The sequence below is a fragment of the Borostomias antarcticus genome, assembly GCF_949987555.1.
Source record: "Borostomias antarcticus genome assembly, chromosome: 7".
NCBI lineage: Eukaryota > Metazoa > Chordata > Actinopteri > Stomiiformes > Stomiidae > Borostomias > Borostomias antarcticus.
Window position 1 is genome coordinate 19,938,357 of NC_140240.1, and position 22,568 is coordinate 19,960,924.

Here is a 22,568-nt window from a genome sequence, read left to right on the forward strand (position 1 = left end):
TCATTTGCTCCAGCACGCATGCGCACAACGCACAATCGTTGCTCCAGCACGCTGTGCGCATGCTTGCTGGAGCAAGTGAGGAAGCTATTTCGTGTCTAAAGACGTTTCTAAAGATCATATTACAGAGGCATGTGAAAAACCACAACAGGCCTATGCTCTATGAAAGCATTTTCTCATGATTCCTACGCTGTCAATATCTAGGCTGTGACCTTTATACTTTTTGAGAGAGAGCTGTCTGAAGCCAACATGCCTTTCCATTGAAGTGAATGAGAGGATGCTCACAGTGTCAGTTAGGGTTGGGCCGATGGACGATATCATCATCCATCGCCAATGGTTGATAGAAAAATACGATGGTTGAGAACCATCGTCACATCGGCACTTTTTAAACACTTGAGCTGTGAAAATGGAACAGTTGGGTATTATATATGTTTAGGCCTACATTAATGAAGACCATTTAATACGTTTCCCACAGTTATTGTGTCCTTCGTGAAGAATTTGGACAGCAAACTGAGCGAGAGGCATATGGTGCGAGTCGACGCCCTATACCGGAGTTATTTCTGCTTCTTTAAACATTGTAAATAATTAAATTAACTCATTTGAGTCGTAATCTACTAATTCTAGGCCTATGTGTCATAAAATGTAACAGATTAGAATGTATCTATATCTTAACAAACATCTCAATTTGATGTAGTTCAACAGCCCGTGCGCACATGGAACATTTTACGCACGGACACGGAGTGAACGTCATGTTTGTTTAGCTGTATAAATTCTAATCTGTTAAATTATATGACACATAAACAATGTAGTGGAAGGGCATAGGCAAACATTTGTAATTTCTTCCCTCAGTCATTTATGATACAAGACTAGGCCTATAACTAGGCCTATGACTAGGCCTCTAATAGTAGGGTCTTCGGACTCGACTTGATAAACGATTTCATCAAACTTAGTCTGCCATGATCAGCCACATGCAACATAAATATTACCTAGCAAATATTACCTAGGCAAGCTAAATGCTCATTTCTGGGCTAACAACCTAGAAAGAGCCAATCAGAAACTAGACTCGCCAACGGGACCTGAAATGTAGATACCAAAGTTAATATGCATGTAGAAATGTAGATACTCGGTTAAATAATAATTTCGTTTTGTACTTACTTGCCTACTTTAATCAAAAGACCACAATAAAATACAATGTAAATTCGGCTTTATTTAAATGTGTGGCTTCTGGGCCATTATGCATAAAATAAACAACTCACAAAATTGGATAGGGCCCGTGTTTATCAACCGCATATTTCGTTGAATAATAATAAAGAAATAATAATAAAGAAATTGTAAATAATTATTTAAATATTTTAATATAATACCACAAATGGCATAAAAAATGGCAAACAAAAACTCCACACTCTGACTCTATATTCTTACCCCAGGGTTTAGGCCTACTCTTTCTATTCTAGATTCCTGGCTAAGAAAACCAGCATGTTCACTTTATCAGGCTTTAGTAGGGAGCAGAGAGGACAACACTATCTGCGGTGTTGAACACGCGCTCTGATGGTGTGCTGGTTGCGCATATGGAGAGGTATTTACGCGCAATACTAGCCATAAAAGTAAACCTCGTTTGGTTATCTTTCCACCATCTGAGTGGATCGTCATCTCCGTCAATTGTCTCTCCCAGCAAGTAGGCTGTGATCTCTGCCTGTGCGATTTCAGCAGCAGTGCGCGTAGCTGGTTTGTTTTTTCCCCTAGAAGACTGCGCAGCGAGCTTTTGCTCTTAGGAGCAGCAGCGCTGGACTGATCTTCCTGCGTGGTGGGACTGACTGTTGGGCGCTCTGCACGGGTCGTTGTTGCTACCATCTCTGCAACCAGCTCGGTCTTGACGTGGTTAAGCTCGGGTGGCTGCATGTGTTCCCCTCGGTATCTTGGATCAAGCAGTGCTGATTTGTGCAAGATAGCCATGGTGGCGTCATTATCATATTTGTTGGAAAAAAAAGTAAAACATGTTTTATAGGCCTATTACGTATCCCGGGTAGGCTATTGTAGACTTGCATTTTCTCTCTAAATTAAATATAAGTTATTTCATATAAAGTGACTGCGTCACGTAGCCAGTTAATGTTAAGCCTGATTCTACAATAGCCTACCCGGGATACGTAATAGGCCTATAAAACATGTTTTACTTTTTTTCGTTTTATTTTATTATTATTATTTCCACAAAATGACGATATCATCGTCCATCGCGATGTTTGGATGGCCACATCGTGATGTCATATTTCAGCACACATCGCCCAACCCTAGTGTCAGTTGGGATTTGAATTTGGGGACACGTGCAGGCTCTCTGTACAGGCACCCTTTTATGACTACTCTGGTAGCATTCATATTCATTCATTCCTTCCTTTCTTTTTTTCCTTCCTTCCTTCCTTCCATCCATCTTTCTTTCTTTCTTTCTTTCTTTCTTTCTTTCTTTCTTTCTTTCTTTCTTTCTTTCTTTCTTTCTTTCTTTCTTAGGTGGGCTAGCTTGCAGAAGCTAGCCCAACTTGTGATATTCCCACTATTTCTTTCTTTCTTTATTAGGTGGGCGAGCTTGCAGAAGCTAGCCCAACTTGTGATATTCCCACTATTTCTTTCTTTCTTTCTTTCTTTCTTTCTTTCTTTCTTTCTTTCTTTCTTTCTTTCTTTCTTTCTTTCTTTCTTTCTTTCTTTCTTTCTTTCTTTCTTTATTATTATTCTCCCCACTTTTTTGAACCTTAAAGGACAATGCTCGTTTTTTGACAACCTGGACCTTATTAACGACATATTATAAGACGTTTGACTCACCGAGATCACTTTGGTGTAGTTCAGAGGCATGTAGAAAAAAAATTAAGATCCAGCGCGAGCCAGTATATCCGTGTAATGGCGGTGGTCGGGGCACTTAGAATACAGTTTCTAAAAATCTATTTTCTGCCACGAAACAGTTGTTTTCATCAATCTGTCTTCATGAATCGCTAGTTGTGCTTACATAGAGCATAGGCCTGTTGTGGTTTTTCATATGCCTCTGTAATATGATCTTTAGAAACGGCTTTCGAACGGCTTTCGAAACTCATTTGCTCCAGCACGCATGCGCACAACGCGCAATCGTTGCTCCAGCACGCTGTGCGCATGCTTGCTGGAGCAAGTGAGGAAGCTATTTCGTGTCTAAAGACGTTTCTAAAGATCATATTACAGAGGCATGTGAAAAACCACAACAGGCCTATGCTCTATGTAAGCATTTTCTCATGATTCCTACGCTGTCAATATCTAGGCTGTGACCTTTATACTTTTTGAGAGAGAGCTGTCTGAAGCCAACATGCCTTTCCATTGAAGTGAATGAGAGGATGCTCACAGTGTCAGTTGGGATTTGAATTTGGGGACACGTGCAGGCTCTCTGTACAGGCACCCTTTTATGACTACTCTGGTAGCATTCATATTCATTCATTCCTTCCTTCCTTTCTTTTTGGATTGTATCCACTTGTTATTCTAGTGTAACTGAAGATCCCATACCCTCTTTGACGCACGGTAGTAACCACAAACCGAACACGCCAAGGACTCTGTCCTCGGGGTGCGTCCGTTTTGTTTTTCTTTCTCCATTCAGGCTACGTTGTGGACTAGCGTTTCATACCAGTTCCCTGATACTCGCGGCCACAACGGCGGCTGTTCCAGGGGCCGCTTTCCCCAAAGCGCCGTCTAATGCGTCTATATCCCAGTGTTCTGTCATTCCTCATGGTCAGACGGCTAACCGCTGGGACCGCCAAGCCGGATGGCGTTGTGGCGTGTCGGCATTATGTCCTCAACCATGTCGGCATCCTCAGCTGCATTTCAGTTGACCAGGTTCTTTTAACCTGTGTTATCCCATGGCTCATAGTCGGGTCAGTGGAGAACAGGTATGGTGACATCCTATAATGGGGTTTATGGGAATAAATTAGTCCCCGCAGAGCATCACTGTTCATCCTGGATAAGGAAAGCTTCCTTCACTTGCTTTGAGTGCTATCGATGTTCAATGACCCCTCCCCCCCCCCCCACTGGTGCAAAGTAACCCAGACAGTCTCTTCCTGCCTTCTGTTTGCGTCTCTGACTGAGCTATACCTCTTATCCTCGCTCTCAGTGTGTGTACAACCCCATGGCAGTGGTGATACGCAGCCACTGTGTGGTTTTTGATAGCATTGATTCAACCAACCTTTGTTCCCGCTCCGAATTCAAATCAGAGTTAAGTTCTGATTCAGATGCGAGGCAGAGGCAAATGTCATAGACATAACACACTAGATCCTTTTTTGATTAGGAAAGGAAACGTGTTAGAAAGTGAATAAAAGATTCTCCGGTAGCTTAGATAAATGTCTTCTCTTGTGCTGTGGCCTTGCAGTGACCTCCAGTTCGCTCCTGTGGAGACAAGTCCCTGTGCTCGATGGATGTTGATTTTCGGAGGTAGTCCCTCAGCGCTCAGACCCTCTTTGTGTTGTGCTTTGTGCCAGACAAAGCCATAAGGTGAAAGGGAAGTGAGGTCCACAGCTGGAATGAGTCCACGCTGTTGGTTCATTCATTCACACATTGTTCCTGTCAGTGTTCACCCCCCACTTACAAACACACGCACGCACACACACACACACACACACACACACACACCATTCTCAGTTTACTGCTGAAGAAACAGGTCAACATCAGTTCAGGGTTATAAAGAGAGAATTAGTGTTTGTCACACTTACCATGTACACCACAGGCCCCTGACTGTGCACAATACTGACAATGACACAGATTATTGATAATGACACAGATTATTGACGATGACACAGATTATTGACGATCACGCAAATTAGTGATGATGACACACACAATCATTGACAATGACACAGATTATACAACAACATTCTTTTTGGCCACATTTGACAGTGCATTCTATTCCGGGTATGTACACTGCACTGTGGCGATTTTAGCATGGCATTTCTGGAGGGGCAGTTTTATATTACGTCACCATCACAAGAACTAAAGGTAGCCAATTAGTCTACGGTAGGTACATCGGAGCAGAGGCTACAACACACAAAGATAAAGACACATTAACACACGCAGAGCTAATTAGACCCATAAGAGAGCGCATGCCAGGTCCAGGGTTCTGAAAGCAACAAGCGACAAGTGTGCGCCCATCAGACCTGGGCACTACGCATAACCTATTAGTACTCCACTTATATCACAGCCAAATAGTCTACTACAGTGAAGGCGACTGTCCACATTAGTCATCATGTCCAACAAGCAGAGGCTATCAGAGGTGCAACAGAATTGCCATACGAACCGATATGCGCGCGCACACACACGCACAAAGATTAACACACCAATGCAGCTCACTTGAATAGGAAGGTAGCACAGCGGTTCTTTGCGTGCGCAAACCTCTCGATGACTTTACTGTTGAAGTCAATTTGGCCTTGGATGAACGGGTTTTCAATGGAAAGCATAGCCAGGGCGTTCAGTCGCTGTTGTCCCATTGTGTTTCTTGCGAATGTTTTGATTCTCTTTAATGTTGAAAAGTTCCTCTCTGCCTCGGCGGAGGTCATGGGAGTTATGATGATGATCTTTAGCAGGGTGCAGGTTTCAGACAAGGCCTCTTGCAGGTTGTTCTCGTGAATGGTCTGGAATAGAGTCAGTGCTGATTTTCCTGTATGCAGCTCAGTGTGTCGATAGAGAGTAGCCAGCTCTGTTTGCAACTTCTCCTTCTTGTTAAGGGCTGTGGGCCAGAGCTTGATAGCACAGCTGAGTTGAGCCAGTGGGAATGACTGTAGGAACTTGGGGAACAGTGAGAAGTCCACCAGCTGTGCTGCAATAAGATGGTCACTTTTAGAGAACCGGTCGTCCACTTGAGCCACCATGGTGTCACAGTCCTCCTTCATCACTGCAGCCGTGTTTGTTTTCCTGCCCTTAGCTGTGCCCTCGCCAGCTTGGGAAGCGATCTCATCTGCTCTCTCTCTCACTTCTCTCACATTCACTTTAAATCTCTCCACTGCACGATTCACGCCAGATGCATCAATCTCTCTTTTCTGTAGCACACTATACACAGAACATCCACTTCTGGCATGACTTCAGCAAAGAACTGCAGCAGCTGGAGAAACGTGTGGTCCCGCAAGTGCATGGACAGGCCGTACGCCTCGCTGATGCTCACCCTGTCCCATCCCGGTTGAGTGCGAATGTTGTCCAAACACTCCAGTATCTCTTCTCGGTTCTCCCACACCACATTAACAGTCCTGCTTTTAAAGTTCCAGCGTGTGCCGGGTGGTCGCGGGATTCGCCTGTCTGATGTCTCTTCCAGAGCAGCCGTTCTTTTAGGCGAGATGGAAAAGAAAGTGGCAAAACCCGCTAAATCCGCAAAAAAAAACTTCAGCTCACTGATTCTGGATGCACATACTTGCTGCAGGGTTAGGTTTAACTGGTGGGCGTAGCAATGTACAAATATTGCGTTTGGGTAGGTCACCTTCATTAGCGTTTGCACACCGCCTACACTCAAGCTCATCACAGCTGCTCCATCGTACGTTTGTGCGATTAGCTTGTCGTTCAGTGCCAGCGGCACAAGGGTCTGTATGATCACGTTGGAGAGGCCGATGGCAGTTTTATCCTTCACTTCCATGAAAATTAGGAATTGCTCTGTGACAGTGTTGTCTACCATGTATCTCAGCACTATGACCATTTGGTATTTGCATGATATATCGGTAGTCTCGTCTGCCAGGACAGCGACAAACTGGGTCTCTCTCAATTGTGCGGCCACTTCCTCCCTGTAGACCTCATACATGCAATCCAGGAGTTTGTTCTGTTTGGTGCTAGATGTTCCCTTGAAGTAAGGTTTTAGCCGGGTGTCCCCCTCACACATAGTCTCAAAAATACACCGAAAAATGCCTGGGTTCAGTGAGTTCGCTGACTCGTCGTGACCACGCAAATTTCACACTTCCCAATACCGATCCATGGTAATAATGAATCAATCGTTCAGATCGGCAGTGCTGCATGCATGTTACAACATCATTGTTAGCTTTATTAACATAACCATAGCCTACATTTATCTCTCTAACGTTAGGCTATCCATTTTACACCAGTCGGCCATTCGATAGCTAGAAGCGGTCAACGCCAACGTTGACTGAAAACACCCAAACTCAGTGTATCGTTTCATCTTTATGCCTACACATCAACTCCTTTCCATTGTATGTGAATAAATTCCTGTTATTCAAAAAATATCCTGTTTCTGTCCATTTCTGGAAAAGGCTAATAATTGCTGTCAAATGATCACTCTGTCAGTTTATCACCGTATCCCACTACATTTCAACTATGCACAGGATGTTGTGTTGTGGTCATTTGCATTAACAATTGATTAGCCTAATCAGTTTGTTGTATGTATTAAGCCCTTTTTGAGCGGTGTGCGTTGACTACTCTCCTTTTTTGTGGTCATTTTCATTAACACATTTGATTAAACAGTCAATGTTAGGCTATTAAAAGACGGGACCCCGTTGTTGTTAGAATTAATAGGCTACCTTTATTTGTGGAACTTGAACTTGTGTCTGCGTTGCTGGCTTGCCATCATGGATGTTGTTCGTGGACGCGCGTAGTACAGAAAAGCACAACTGCGCAAGTACAAAAGTCACCGGAAATAGCCAAATGACTACAAATTTGCCAAGATGGCGCGGTTCAATAGGGCTTCACTTTAGATTTTGAATCCTGGGGGCCTGCATTACTCCCAACCACGCTCACATTGTCGCTATAGCAACAGTAGGGGAGAACGCTTCGGTGCCCCTCTGCTGAGTCAGAGCAGTCTGTGACACACACATACAAAGGGAATTACTGCAAAACAGCACTATACATAGTGTCAGTCAGGTTTATTATATTTATACATGCTATTTTCACCACTGAATCACTATTTTGTATTAATTATAAAATAGATTTTTCAGAAACACAGTTGTAGGCGAAGATGCATCTTGCACAACCGCGCCACCTGGTGGGGCACTGCCCCACCTGCCCCTAATGTAAAATCATGTAATAAACTAGGTGGATCATAATGTAATAACATGGGTGGATCATAATGTAATACGCTAGGTGGATCATAATGTAATATGCTAGGTGGATCATAAGCTGTATGAACTTTAATTACTAAAGGCCTATGTCAACATAATTGTGCATCATATCACATGTTAGGACGGTACTAAAGTAATGTGTATATTGGCACACACATTCTGACCCTGGGCATAATAATGAAATTGAACAGCTGATTCAAGGAGGCTTTTCACAACATGATGCCACTTGTAAGGAATGTGCATGCAGGTTAGAGGAATGGGGAAAGCATTAAAAATGGCTGTATAGGTTTGGATTCAAAGAGGGCTAGTTGAAATTTCATGAGCAGCTAAAGCGGCAGCGCCTGAGAGCATTATTTGGCATGGAGGGATTTCATCAGACAGCACAGTGGAGCTTTATTTGGCATGGAGGGATTTCATCAGACTGCTGAGTGGAGGACGAGGAATGAAGTGCTGAAAAACCCGACTTCTGTTGGGAAAAACACTGCATGCCATTGCTGAGGCTTAAGGGGCCTCACAAGCGTGAGAGAGTGAACAGCCTGAGCATAAATAAGAGGCTAACATTCTATGGACCCTGAACACAAGGTCTGGGTTGGGACAGGGGTTGGATGTGTTCTGCTCTGCCCACTCTTCATGCTGCTTAGGACTCCATCAGACATCTGTGTTTTGTTTACCTGTATGGAGCAAAAGCCAAATAAAGTTGTTATATTTTGTTCACAGTTGTTCGTAGCAGGTATTACTGTGTACTAATGTACAAATGGTGAAGAGGGATAAAAACAATAACAAATGTCCACTGAAATAAAAATGATAAAACGTCTTCATTACATCCACAGTGCAAAACTAGCATAGCCAGTGTAACTGAATCTTGCACATCTTTTTAACATAAGCTTCCCTAGGAATCTCTCCCCTTGTTGAACACATGTTATTCTGTAACATGATTGTTAGGGGTGGGAATTGGTAGTGATCTTACGATTCAATTTCGATTCTTGGGTTCACAATTCGATTTCTAATCAATTATTGTCGATTTGATTTTTGAACGATCGAACTAACCTTTTATTACCACTACATCAATCTGTAGTATACTATTCCTGGTTCATACCAAAAGGCCCAGTGTTGTAGTGCCATGGCCCTGTTCTATTCCCCCATGCCTCCAACCCTTTCTCACAGTTCATGGTAAATGGTAAATGTACTGCACTTATATAGCGCCTTTCTACTGGACAAAGAGCTTCACAATGGCCTCTCATTCATCCATTCACACACCAATGGCGGCAGCTGCCATGCAAGGAGCTCGCCTGCTCATTGGGTGCAATTTGGGGTTCAGTGTCTTGCCCAAGGACACTTAGACATGTTGTCAGGATGAGCTGCTCTATCTCCTGAGCCACAGCCGACCCCTCAATTGTCTGCAGTAATCCTTTGAGATAAGAGATTGTGACATTTGATAACGTAATGTCATGATGCAATAGTGTAGACCATGGGTTCCCAAACTCCATCAATTTGGGCCTCCCCTCTGAAAACAGTGACACACCCGCGCCCCCCCAACCCCTCAAATTTGTCGATTTTGCAAAGCAGCGTTAGCTAGCCCACAACGTTACACAGCTAAATTAGCTCGATGGCACCTGTTGTTAGTTAACGTTATGATGTTTTCGCACAATACATTCATGCCTGCGATGGGAGGCTCTCTCTGCACTATCCACACATTTAGTATACATCTCTCCCATTATTTATTTCGATTTTCTGACCTTTAAAATCATGTTTCATTCATAAAAACCATAGACAATTCAAAAATAAAAAATGAACGAGCGTGAATAGCAGATAGACCATGGTGCATGCAGCGGGTCATACACTGAGGAATGTGTCAATCACGCTGCATCCGCCGCCGCCTCCCCCCCCTGCCTTCCGCCCCCAGCACTGCACCTGCGCTAATGTATCTGACTCTGTATCTGTCCATGAGTGACTGTCCATGAGTGACTGTATCTGTCCATGAGTGACTGTGTCTGTCCATGAGTGACTGTGTCTGTCCATGGGTGACTCTGTATCTGTCCATGAGTGACTGTGTCTGTCCATGAGTGACTGTATCTGTCCATGAGTGACTGTGTCTGTCCATGAGTGACTCTGTATCTGTCCATGAGTGACTGTTGAAAACACCTTGAAAGCCAATGCATTCACTATGAGGGGGGGGGGGGGTCTTTTAGAAACAGGGAGTAATGCACACTTCAGTATGTTATGGTGCCCTATATGTTGCACACAGTATATAGATTTATTTCTTTTGACTTAATGCTGTGTGTCGTATACTGAGAGCATGGTATGTCTCCCATATGAGTTGAAGATATTTTTGTAGCAACGCACTATGCGCTGACGATTACAATGACAATATCAGTCCCTGTCAGCGCCCTGTAATTCTAAGAACTCATATATGAGCCTGAGAACTTGACCCCTCAGGTCTCTCGTCTTGGGTGCCCCATGGCCCCAAGTAAACCGTCAGATCGCGTGGCTGGATCGGAAGCCTGCAGTCAATAGTCGAGTAGTCTCAACGACAGACCCATGAGACTTCTTTAGCTGATACACTATGTGAGCTGCGCTTAGTACGTTACTGCCTACTGCAGATCTCTCTGTGGATCTGGGACATTTCATGCAAAAATCTGGTGTTCAAATCCTGGCAATTCATTGGTAGCACCGGAATCCCGTCGACACCAATCAGTAATGACTTTCACGATCAGGCGTTCCCACCCATAGATATGCCCCGCCAATCTAACCTGGGCTAGCCTCTCTCATTTGCTGCTACGACCTGTCACTCTTTCATTTTTGAGTCCTCGATACGCCCTCAGAACACCAGCTAGGGTGGCGAAGTGGCACAGACTCTATTATATACAGTAGCATGCAGAGCACAAGGATTCAACATTTGGATCTGGAGAGAGACTAATAGTCGAGTTCCCGTAGGTTCCTTGACAACCACCTTGTTCGCTCCGCCAGATTACGTAGGAGCCTTTGCCCTGTGTCTTTGTCATAAACCAACCCAACATGTTACTCATCTTCCCGTGTGTCTCTTTCTCTTTCAGCACACATCTGTGGAGGGATACCCGGACCCGCCCCTTCCGCCTGCCAAGTCTGCCAGCCGGCACAGCCTGCCACGGTGCCGCAACTCCCTGGCCTCCGCGGCCGAAGAGCAGCCTCACGTCGGGAACTACCGGCTACTCAAAACCATCGGCAAAGGAAACTTTGCCAAAGTCAAGCTGGCCAGGCACATCCTGACCGGGAGAGAGGTGTGTAACTCCGTTCCTCGTGTGTGCTCTTCTGGATCTTACTCTTTATTTTTTTTTACCTCAGTATTTCAAATGTGGAAGGAGACGCTACAGCCGGTTTATGAATCTGTTGTGCTGCTCAGCTGCACGCCATTCAAAAACCAGATCCAAAACGTTTGTTATTGTGCTGACACTGCTGCCTGGTGTCACACGATCAAGGGAACACCACAGTCCATAAATATTTTAAAGAGGTCATGGTGATTCAGGCTCATAAGTGTTTTATATATGATATAAGCTGAACACGTAGCAGATCTGCCTAAACGGAACAGAAAACCCAGCATTTTCATATCTCACTCATATCTGTAGACATTTCTGATAAGAACAGTTTGTTAGAATTTATGGCCAAGGAAAGTCAAATCATCCACGTCAGTGTGTGTGTGTGTGTGTCTTTGAGAAGTTTGTGTTTGTCTGTGTGTAGTGTAACCGTGTTTAGATCCGTGTCTGTTTATTGTTCATATTCTCACATATTCAAAACACTCACAGGTTTGAGTATTTGCAGCAGAAGAGAATACGTTTATCTTTGTTCTAGACCAGAGTACAGGATTCAGGCCTGAATAGATTTTCCATTTTGAGCTCAAATGACGAACCTGACGGGCAGGCCGGTGACTTTATCCCATTTTTTTTCTGAGGAACGCAGAGCTCACATGACACCTGCCATTCCTGCAGAATGACCTAACATTGCATTTACCCAGGGGGTGGCTGTGGCTCAGGAGGTAGAGCGGGTTGTCCAATGACCGCAGTGTCGCCAGTTCGAATCCCGGCTCCTCCCTGCGGCTTGTCAAACAGTCCTTGGGCAAAGACACCAATGAGCAGGCTAGCACCTTGCCTGGCAGCTACCGCCATTGGTGTGTGTGTGAATGGGTGAATAAGAGGCCATTATAAAGCGCTATATAAGTGCAGTCCATTTACCATTTACCCAGTCACTGTCTCACTGTCCTAGGCCCCTCCCAAGAGAAGCGCTCTCTCTCTCTCTTTCTCTCTCTCTCTCTCTCTCTCTCTCTCTCTCAGGAGTCCCCTCTCTCTCTCTCTCTCTCTCTCTCTCTCTCTCAGGAGTCCCCTCTCTCTCTCTCTCTCTCTCAGGAGTCCTCTCTCTCTCTCTCTCTCTCTCTCTCTCTCTCTCTCTCTCAGGACTCCCCCCCCCCCTCTCTCTCTCTCTCTCTCTCTCTCTCTCAGGAGTCCCCTCTCAAAAGAACCTCTCTCCCGAGGAGTCCCTTGTCAAACCTCTGTAAATACCAACTACTTAATATGGTTTCTGTATACTATGTACATGATATAGACACAATTAACGCTTGGCTGCGCCCAGTGTGGGGTTTGAACCTACGGGTCTCTACCGACTGATCTAGGATCAAAATATTTGAATATTTGAATGGTCTACTTTGTTTGGTGTGTCATATCTCATCTTTACTTGTGTTTTTGTCTTGACTCCTGCAGGTGGCTGTGAAGATCATAGACAAAACACAATTGAACCCCACTAGTCTACAGAAGGTAAGGTGTCCCAGTGGTCATCCCCTGTTCTCTTGTAATCTCTTTCTCCTTTTCTCTCTGTTCTTTCTGTCCAACTGAAACACTTTGGGTGGGTAATGCGGGATTGGGAGTCGGATGCTCAAGTTGACACAGCCTTTGTTTGACTTCCAACTTCATGGGACCAGGAACCTGACTGATATTGTTGTCAAAATGTTGTTGTTAGAATTGAACTATCCATTGACTTGGCGCCCGAGACATTTTCTCAAGTCTGAAACCCAGTAAGCAGAAGCATGTTTGTCCACGTCAGTGTGGATCAATGAGGAATGCTTTTTATCTTGGAATGCAACCTGTAGAGCTGCCTTTGGCTCTTATATAGAGTAGGGTTGGGCGATGTGTGCTGAAATATGACATCACGATGTGGCCATCCAAACATCGCGATGGACGATGATATCGTCATTTTATGGAAATAATAATAATAATAATAATTAAAAAAAAACGAGAAAAAAAAAAAGTAAAACATGTTTTATAGGCCTATTACGTATCCCGGGTTTGTAGAATCAGGCTTCACATTAACTGGCTACATGACGCAGTCACTTTATATGAAATAACTTATATTTAATTTAGAGAGAAAATGCAAGTCTACAATAGCCTACCCGGGATACGTAATACGCCTATAAAACATGTTTTACTTTTTTTTCGAACAAATCTGATATTGACGCCACCATGGCTATCTTGCACAAATCAGCACTGCTTGATCCAAGATACCGAGGGGAACACATGCAGCCACCCGAGCTGAACCACGTCAAGACCGAGCTGGTTGCAGAGATGGTAGCAACAACGACCCGTGCAGAGCGCCCAACAGTCAGTCCCACCACGCAGGAAGATCAGTCCAGCGCTGCTGCTCCTAAGAAGAGCAGAAGCTCGCTTGGCAGTCTTCTAGGGGAAAAAAACTAACCAGCTACGCGCACTGCTGCTGAAATCGCAGAGGCAGAGATCACAGCCTACTTGCTGGAAGAGACAATTGACGGAGATGACGATCCACTCAGATGATGGAAAGATAACCAAACGAGGTTTACTTTTATGGCTAGTCTTGTATCATAAATGACTGAGGGAAGAAGTTGCAAATGTTTGCCTATGCCCTTCCACTACATTGTTTGTGTCATAATTTAACAGATTAGAATTTATACAGCTAAACAAACGTTCACTCCGTGTCCGTGCGTAAAATGTTCCATGAGCGCACGGGCTGTTGAACTACATCAAATTGAGATGTTTGTTAAGCTATAGATACATTCTAATGTTACATTTTATGACACATAGGCCTAGAATTAGTAGATTACGACTCAAATTAGTTAATCTAATTATTTACAATGTTTAAAGAAGCAGAAATAACTCCGGTATAGGCGTCGACTCGCACCATATGCCTCTCGCTCAGTTTGCTGTCCAAATTCTTCACGAAGGACACAATAACTGTGGGAAACGTATTAAATGGTCTTCATTAATGTAGGCCTACACATATATAATAACCAACTGTTCCATTAACGTAGGCCTACACATATATAATACCCAACTGTTCCATTTTCACAGCTCAAGTGTTTAAAAAGCGCCGATGTGACGATGGTTCTCAACCATCGTATTTTTCTATCAACCATTGGCGATGGACGATGATATCGTCCATCGGCCCAACCCTAATATAGAGTCAAAGAGAGTCTGGGACTCGTAGTGTCTGATTCTGATGGGCTGATCTAAGCCCCTTCTCTGTCTGTGTGGGGTTGACATTCTGTCTCCGTTTCAACTGAACTGTCAGACCTTTGTCAGACATTTTTAAGTCAGACCTTGTGTCCTACAGTAAGTGGATGGATTATTTGTGGGCTGAATTAAGTGAGAATTGGTTGACATTTCGATGTGCTACAGTATATCATTCCATTCACTTTCCATCTAGATTTGCTTGCATTTCTAACAGGCCTGGCTCAAATAATTTGAAATCATTTTCAGTTTCAGAGGCTTGTAAAATGCAAACCCCTACCCATGCCACCTGACCTTCCAGACAGACCCACACCCCTACTCATCTGACCCTCCAGACAGACTCAAACCTCTACCCACCAGACACTCCAAGCAGACTAATCCCCTACCCACCAGACCCTCCAAGAAGACTCAAACCTCTACCCACCAGACCCTCCAAGCAGACTAAACCCCTACCCACCAGACCCTCCAAGCAGACTAAACTCCCTACCCACCAGACCCTCCAAGAAAACTCAAGCAAACTCTAAAGTAATATTGAAAGGACTTCAAATAGTATTTCCCCTCAGGTCCAGAGCATGTGAGTGTAGCAGCGTAGCAGGTTTCCAAAAAATCAGTCTTCTCTCCTGCTCCAATTTCATTTTCTACACAACTTTCTCTCTTTTCTTTGTGGGGTGGGGGGGGTAAGAGAGCGTAGCGGGGGGGAATCTGGATGAGCGAGGAGCGAGCGTGGAGCAGAGTGCAGGGTGTCTCTCTGAGCGCGAGGGCGGAGCGAAAGATCAACCCTGTGAGATTTCTCACTGCTCAACTCCGCCCGTATGCTGTGCCCAGGGCTGCTTTCATTCTGCTATTTTTTATGTCAAAAAGCCAACTGATATTGAGGTCAATAAAACATAAACCTACAGCTTTGTGGTAAAACCCCAACAATGACCAGTTTTGTTTTTAGTTGTGATGAGGATCCAAGTGACCCGCAAACGTATCTTTCTTGTTGGTATATAATAGCAGTGAAAAACGACTCTCCTACTCGGCTCCTGAACGTCCCCTTTCAGACCATAGCTTGTTTATTTTATACACGACCGTTGGTCTCGGGGGAAGTTTGTTCAGTTCACTCGAAACATGAGCTTGAAACACCAGATGAAGAAATGGTACCAGGTCTCTCCTTTTGTACATAGAATTACAAACAGAAATCCCCATACAAGGGTTTGGGCAGTATTTTTATGATCTGGTGACGGTTGGAAATGAGAAGTCCATCATCAGAATACCACTGTTAAAGGTTGTCAGGAAAAATATCCTAGCAACACACACACACACACACACACACACACACACACACACACACACACACACTGTTACGTCCCCACACTAGTGTGTTCTGTGGTTGTTGTTCTCTGTTGTGTTTTGTCTATTTGTCTCCCTCAGGTGTTTGACAACGGTGTGTGCAGTTCCTCCCCAGTCCCTTGTGTCCTGTCAATCATCGTTGGTCCCACATACACAAAAGCACATTTCAGGGACAACACCATCCTTAACTGGACTGCAATAAGCTAGTGAATATACATCTGCATCCAAAGCATATGTCATGTGTGAGCCATCGTACAAACACATTTGTTTTTATGAGTTATTGCCATTATGGATGAGGGGAAGCATTACCAGTGATGTACCAGATATCACTGCATCACTTTCATTCAGTAACTGAAGCCGAAAATCAATCACTCAGACACATCAGTGAGCGTTTCATGTGGTGTAAAGAAAAGTGTACTTTGTCTTTGTCAGCCACTAATGAATAAGTGGTGGATCCACCATAAGTCCAGTAGTGTAGGGTAAGATGTACAGTAACACTGCTGGTTAGCATTGTTGCTAACGTGGTTTGCAATCAAGTTGTAAAGTTTTTGCGATGCTCTTTCTCAAGCTGTGACACTCTGTTTGGCACTTGTTTAAGATTTCTGGCTCTGCCTGCACCATCGTCATTAAGACCGTTGGTGAGATCGAGAACAAGAACCTCTTCTTATGTGGACCATCCAGCATGTCAGGTGGCACAAACCCAAGGGTGGTTATTGGATGGGTGGACTGATTAATAATAGATGCGTAGAGAGAAAAGTAGGTAGACTGCCAGACTGATATACAAACGTATAAAATGCATTTGTCTTTGCATTTACATGTTGGAGCGCCAGAAAGACTGGTAGACGGACACAGAGACGGCCGACTGCAGACGCACTCCTCAGGGTTTTGATACGGCCCTTTGTCAGTACTTCCAATTTCCCACCCTCATGGTGACAGCATTATCTATCAATAACTATCCTAGAGGCTTCTGCTGGGGGCGGCCACACTATCACGTTGCAACAAATCAATAGCGATCGTTCCAGAGCTGACCTCCGCCCCATTGGCTCGCTGAAGGTGAAGGTGGCTGCTTCCTGAACTTGGCCCCTCGCCCACAGCGGTCATCCTCTTTGACCTTTGACACCGTGAGGCGATATGGTGCTAGGTCAATATGGTACTATAGTGCTATGGTGCTAGGTCAGTATGGTGTTAGGGGCTATGATGCTTCTGTAGGGCAATATGGTGCTAAGAGCTATGCTGCTAGGTCAATATGGTGCTAGGGGCTATGGTGCTAGGTCAATATGGTGCTATGTCAGTATGGTGCTAGATCTTATGGTGCTATGGTGCTATGTCAGTATGGTGCTAGGTCTTATGGAGCTATGTCAATATAGTGCTAGGTGCCTGTCAGACTGGGACAGTTGACATAGTAACCTTGCCATGTACTTTCACCAGGACAGCTGACATGGCATCCTTGACAGTTACATACAGAAGGTCAACTGACATATTCATGGAGTTTCAGATAGGAGCAGTGGCAGCATGGACACACAGGGTTCTAATATCAGGAACCGTATCAGAATATTAACATGGACACACAAAGTTATTTTATCTTACTGAACCATATCAGAGTATTAACATGGACACACAGGGTTCTCATATCCTAGGATTGCATTGGGTTTTTGTCAGAAGCTCAGGCTCAGGATTTCACTGTGTGTTTTTCTGTGCGGTTGGAAAAGCTAAAAGTGGCTTCTCTCTTCTGATCCATTACTTGACCATGTCGGGTACCTCGGAGGGAAGGAATTCAGCCCGCTTTCTGATTAATGATTCGAGGCGGCTCTCTCCTCGACTCGGCACAAAGACACAACGTCTCTGTCGGTTCGCCAGGATTGAAACTAAGCCGCAGATTGCACTTGTACGCGGGTATCTAGAGGGCTGTTTGTGTATGACCGTGGTGTGTACATAAATCACATAGTTGTAAATCACTCATACATCATGAGAGAAATCTGGCCAGCGATGAGTAGATCTGGAAAATCTGAACTTGAAATTATACTGTAAACTGTTTATTGCCAAAATAATGTTCAAAATCTGCTGTACTGCATCCAGTGTTTTGAGATGATGGTATGAGTTACATAGAGTAGGCTAACCTAATGTCCTGAGATGATGGTATGAGTCACATAGAGTAGGCTAACCTAATGTCCTGAGATGATGGTATGAGTCACATAGAGTAGGCTAACCTAATGTCCTGAGATGATGGTATGAGTCACATAGAGTAGGCTAACTTAATGTCCTGTCGGAATTTAGTAATTTACTCTGCCCTGCTCGATGTGTTACCTACAGTACAGTATGTTTCCGTACTATATTTCATGCATATTATATAACATGTATATAACATGCACGCACGCACACATACACACACACACACACACGCGTGATGATTAATGGCTCTGCAGAGTGCTGGGCTGTTGCGCCAGTATTGTTTCATGGACAGATAGATGTTTATTGTCCTCTGTTGGCCTCCCTGCTGTTGGTTTGGACTTGTCATTCCACACCAGGAGAGATTCACACAAATACAAGCGTGACCCAGCCCCGACCTGTTGAGCCCATGGGTGAGACACAAACAGAGTACTCAAACAAAAACAAACTTGACGCACATTTAACCCTCAACAATAGCTGGCATTGTTATGATACATTTTTCTAACCTGATGCTCCAGATGGTTTGTGACACAGATCCATCTGGGAACTCTCCGTTAGAAATTGTTTGGAAAAGGGCAGGAACAATATTAGCAAGTGGCTTCTTGTCCTTTCTTTTCGAAGTGGTCCCACACAATGCTTTGCTTGGCCGCTATTTTGGCCACAAATATGCCTCTGTTGAGTTCTCTGCATTTCTCCCGAGATGGCTGCTTCGCTACCACGTTGTTTGATAGTAGATCGAGTAAATTTCACAAATCCTTGAACAAATCCTTAACGATCAATTAATCAATTTTCAATTCATTATTTGCATCCCATTTGTAAAGATGATGATAAAGTTTTTAGTGCTGTTGATAATGGCTAAGGTTATGTTTCAATTAAAGGGGTAATTACAGGGTTTGTAGTTAACCCTAGTCTCGCATAGCCAGACCTATCTCTCTCCCAATCACAGTCGTCTTGGGCGGAGCCAGCCCCGGACGCAGCGACGGTGCTCTTGCAAAATAGTCTGGATCGAATCTGATTGGTGCCGAGAGAATCTCTCGGCCCGAATCAGATTAATTTGCGTCGCCAGTCTCGCCACTGATTGGGCAGTGTGACAACGAATGACAAGGTTTATTGCCAAAACCTACATCCATTGAGTCAGACTACCCTAACCCTAACTTATTTTACACAATTTGTGACATCATTGTACCTAAAAAGGGCCTCAAGGTCTACTAAGTAAAGTGATTTGTATTTTAGCACCTAATATCTAAGTAAACATTTGGGAAATGTTCAGTACTTAATAATAAATAAATAATTTTTCGGTAACACTTTATTTGAAGGGGTGTGCATTAGACTGACTTCACACTGCCACGACACTGTCATAACCATGACACATGAAGGAATCTTGTGGAAATATGTTAGTGCCTGTGTGCGTTCGTGCATTAGAGATGTGCGGATGGAGTTTGAGCGCACCCAAATCCGCATGCACTCATCAATCATCCTCCCGCCACCCACCCGACGTAATTATCCCCGCACCCAACCTGCCAAACATGAAGTTATTGTATTTACATTTAAATTATGTCCAGCCGTTCGTGCTCATTTGCTTTTCATATAGCCACATTTTCTTGACTTAAACAATTTAAAGATTATAGGCTCGCTTTCGCAGGATCTCGGTTGCCGAAGTGGTCGAGGGTATTTGAGTGAGCTGCTGGCAGGTCTTGCGCTTTCTCGCAGTTGTTATAATATAATATATAAAATTATAGTAGTTATTAAATATGAATATAACTGACAAATCCACCCGCAATCCACCCAAAATTAATCACAATGTTGATTTTTATTGGCCCACCCACCCTCGGATGTCGCGGATATATCCGCAATATTCGCATCTCTATCGTGCATGCACCAACACACGGACGTGCACCAAAACAGCCTTGATCATCACGCACTCGCAGTGATGCGACAAAGTTTTATAACTCACACACTCTCAAAAGTAATGGTCGCATATGCAACCATTATAGTCACAGTCTCCAGCCCTGTTGTGGGCCTGATTCCCAAATGTGTACGCATTTTGCCTCATGCACGCGCACAAAAAAAGTGTTGTGTCAGTCTTATGCACTAGCCTCATGGGATCATCCTCATTTTGCGAGCTCACATTCTGTTTCTCTCACAAATCAGTCTGAATACTCTCCATTGAGATCCGTTTGTGCCAGATCGGAAAACGATCTCGCCAAACAGGGTTGGTTCTGAGGAATTTGAAATACAACAGCTACGCTGGGTGGGTTTAGGTGTGAGACAGTGAGGAGCGGTTGAAGTGTGTGATAGACAGATGGGTCATCCAATCACCTGCCAAGTATTTGGGGAAACTGGGTTAAGGGAAATGAGAGAGAGAGGGAGAGAGAAAGGGAGAGAGAGGGAGCTGGGGGAGTGAGAGAGACAGAAGGGGAGAGAGAGAGAGGCTGGGAGCTGAGGGAGAGGGAGAGAGAGATAGAGGGAGTGAGAGAGACAGAAGAGGGAGAGAGAGAGGCTGGGAGCTGAGGGAGAGGGAGAGAGACAGACAGAGAGGGAGAGAGAGAGGCTGGGAGCTGGGAGAGAGAGAGAGAGGAGAGGGCCTGGCTGTCACTCTTTGAGTGATGCTGCCTAATCACCCGGGAAACAGCGCTACCAAGGAGACGGGGATGTAGGGATCCCCACACACACACACACACACACACACACACACACCCTCCAGAGTTGCTAGCCATCGGTCTCTGTAGCCGTGTGACAAATTCACTGCACACATGAGCAGTCAGAGATGAAAACTAAATTTAGTTTTTACATCACTTCAGCAGGCAGCCAATCACATTTCAATGACATCACTTCAGCAGGCAGCCAATCACATTTCAATGACATCACTTCAGCAGGCAGCCAATCACATCTCAAGCTGTTTTTGGCGGGAATATTCCTATAAATAGGATTAGGGTTAGGTTAGGGTTATGGTTAAGGTTAGGTTAGGGTTAGATTAGGGTTATGATTAAGGTTAGGTTAGGGTTAGGCTTGTGATAGGAAGGTGGTTGAGCAGTAAGCAAACCTTCATTCGACTGATCTGAGGATGTACTTCCATCATAGTGTTGGCAGAATGCATTGAAATCGACAATGATGATCACCATTTGTGACATTGTGAAGCTCCATGTCCATTGTATTAACATTGAATGATAATGCACTAATGTACCTCGCTGTAATAACACTAATGTACCTCGCTGTAATAACGCTAATGTACCTCACTGTAGTAACACTAATGTACCTCACTGTAATAACACTAATGTACCTCACTGTAATAACACTAATGTACCTCACTGTAATAACACTAATGTACCTCACTGTAGTAACACTAATGTACCTCACTGTAATAACACTAATGTACCTCGCTTCGGACTGGGACAGAGAAGAGTGGATGACCCAGTGATGATGTCATCCTGAAGCACTTGGGGGTGTGGGTGGGAGGGACTGCACAGAGACCCTGAACGCAGCCTGTTCTCTGGGCGGGGGGGTTGCAGTCCTGGACATTGGGGATGTTAAGGCACCCCTCTCTGTATCTTACTAATGACATGACCAGGAAGTCGTACGATCGATTACTGTGACTGATGGAATTTCTCTTCAAACAGGCAAAATGTCTCTTACCTACTGTATATCTTGAATGTCAAAGCCGCATGGTTTCATCCCATCCATGGTTTGTTTGGTGTCCTTGAATCTTAAAGGTGTGGATGAGTGAAATCAGTCTCTGTGGTGATACGCTGACCTTCAGGTGACCTCTTCTCTCCCCCCTCTCTCTCTCTCTCTCTCTCTCTCTCTCTCTCTCTCTCTCTCTCTTTCTCTCAGCTCTTTCGGGAAGTGAGGATCATGAAGATATTGAATCACCCCAACATCGGTAAGCCCCTATTTCTCAGTCGCATCTCCGGGTTCAATCTAAAGATGTACAGTAGGAACTGTTGTTCTCCCACAAATTAGTTTAGAGCCTTCTGTAGCATCCCAGTCCTACCATAGTACTACACATCTACCTCAAATGATGTTCAGCACATGGCTCCCCTACTGAATACTACCTTTCACGACTACACACTAGCCATATATTTGTACGAACCAGTGTTCCAGTCAATGTGAATGTTTCTTTATATCAGTCTATATTAAGACATTGATTCCAGAGGACATCTACTGTCTCTCTTTCGCTCTCTCTCTCCCTCCCTCTCTCTTCCTCCCTCTCACTCTGCTCTTTCTCTCCCTACCTCTCTCCCCCCTTCCTCTCTCTCTCTCTTTCTCTCTCTCAGTAATTGCTACAATGGAGCACTTCCTTATGTTAGTTAAATTGGTTAAACTGGTTAAAACTCACCCAGCAGTTACAGTTGGCTGTGCTGCGGTCATAGCCTTGTGGGGGTTAGGGATGGGCGGGGCATCTATAGGTCAGATATAGGGGGGGGGGTCGTCTGCAGGTCAGATCTGGGGGGGGGGGGGGGGGGTTGGTCTGTAGAACAGATCTGAGAGGGGGGTCTGTGGGGGAGATCTAGGAGATCTCTTGAGGACCCCC

The 22,568-nt window shown here is 44.5% G+C and overlaps 1 protein-coding gene across 1 annotated transcript in view; it reads left to right on the forward strand.

Annotated features, from left to right (window-relative positions):
- Positions 1-22,568, forward strand: part of mark1 (MAP/microtubule affinity-regulating kinase 1) — a 58,187-nt gene that overhangs the window by 6,180 nt on the left and 29,439 nt on the right. Inside the window, exons 2-4 of the mRNA XM_084440478.1 lie at positions 11,090-11,293; positions 12,764-12,817; positions 21,869-21,917. Coding sequence (XP_084296604.1) covers positions 11,090-11,293; positions 12,764-12,817; positions 21,869-21,917 — 307 coding nt within the window. The remainder of the gene's footprint in view (positions 1-11,089; positions 11,294-12,763; positions 12,818-21,868; positions 21,918-22,568) is intronic.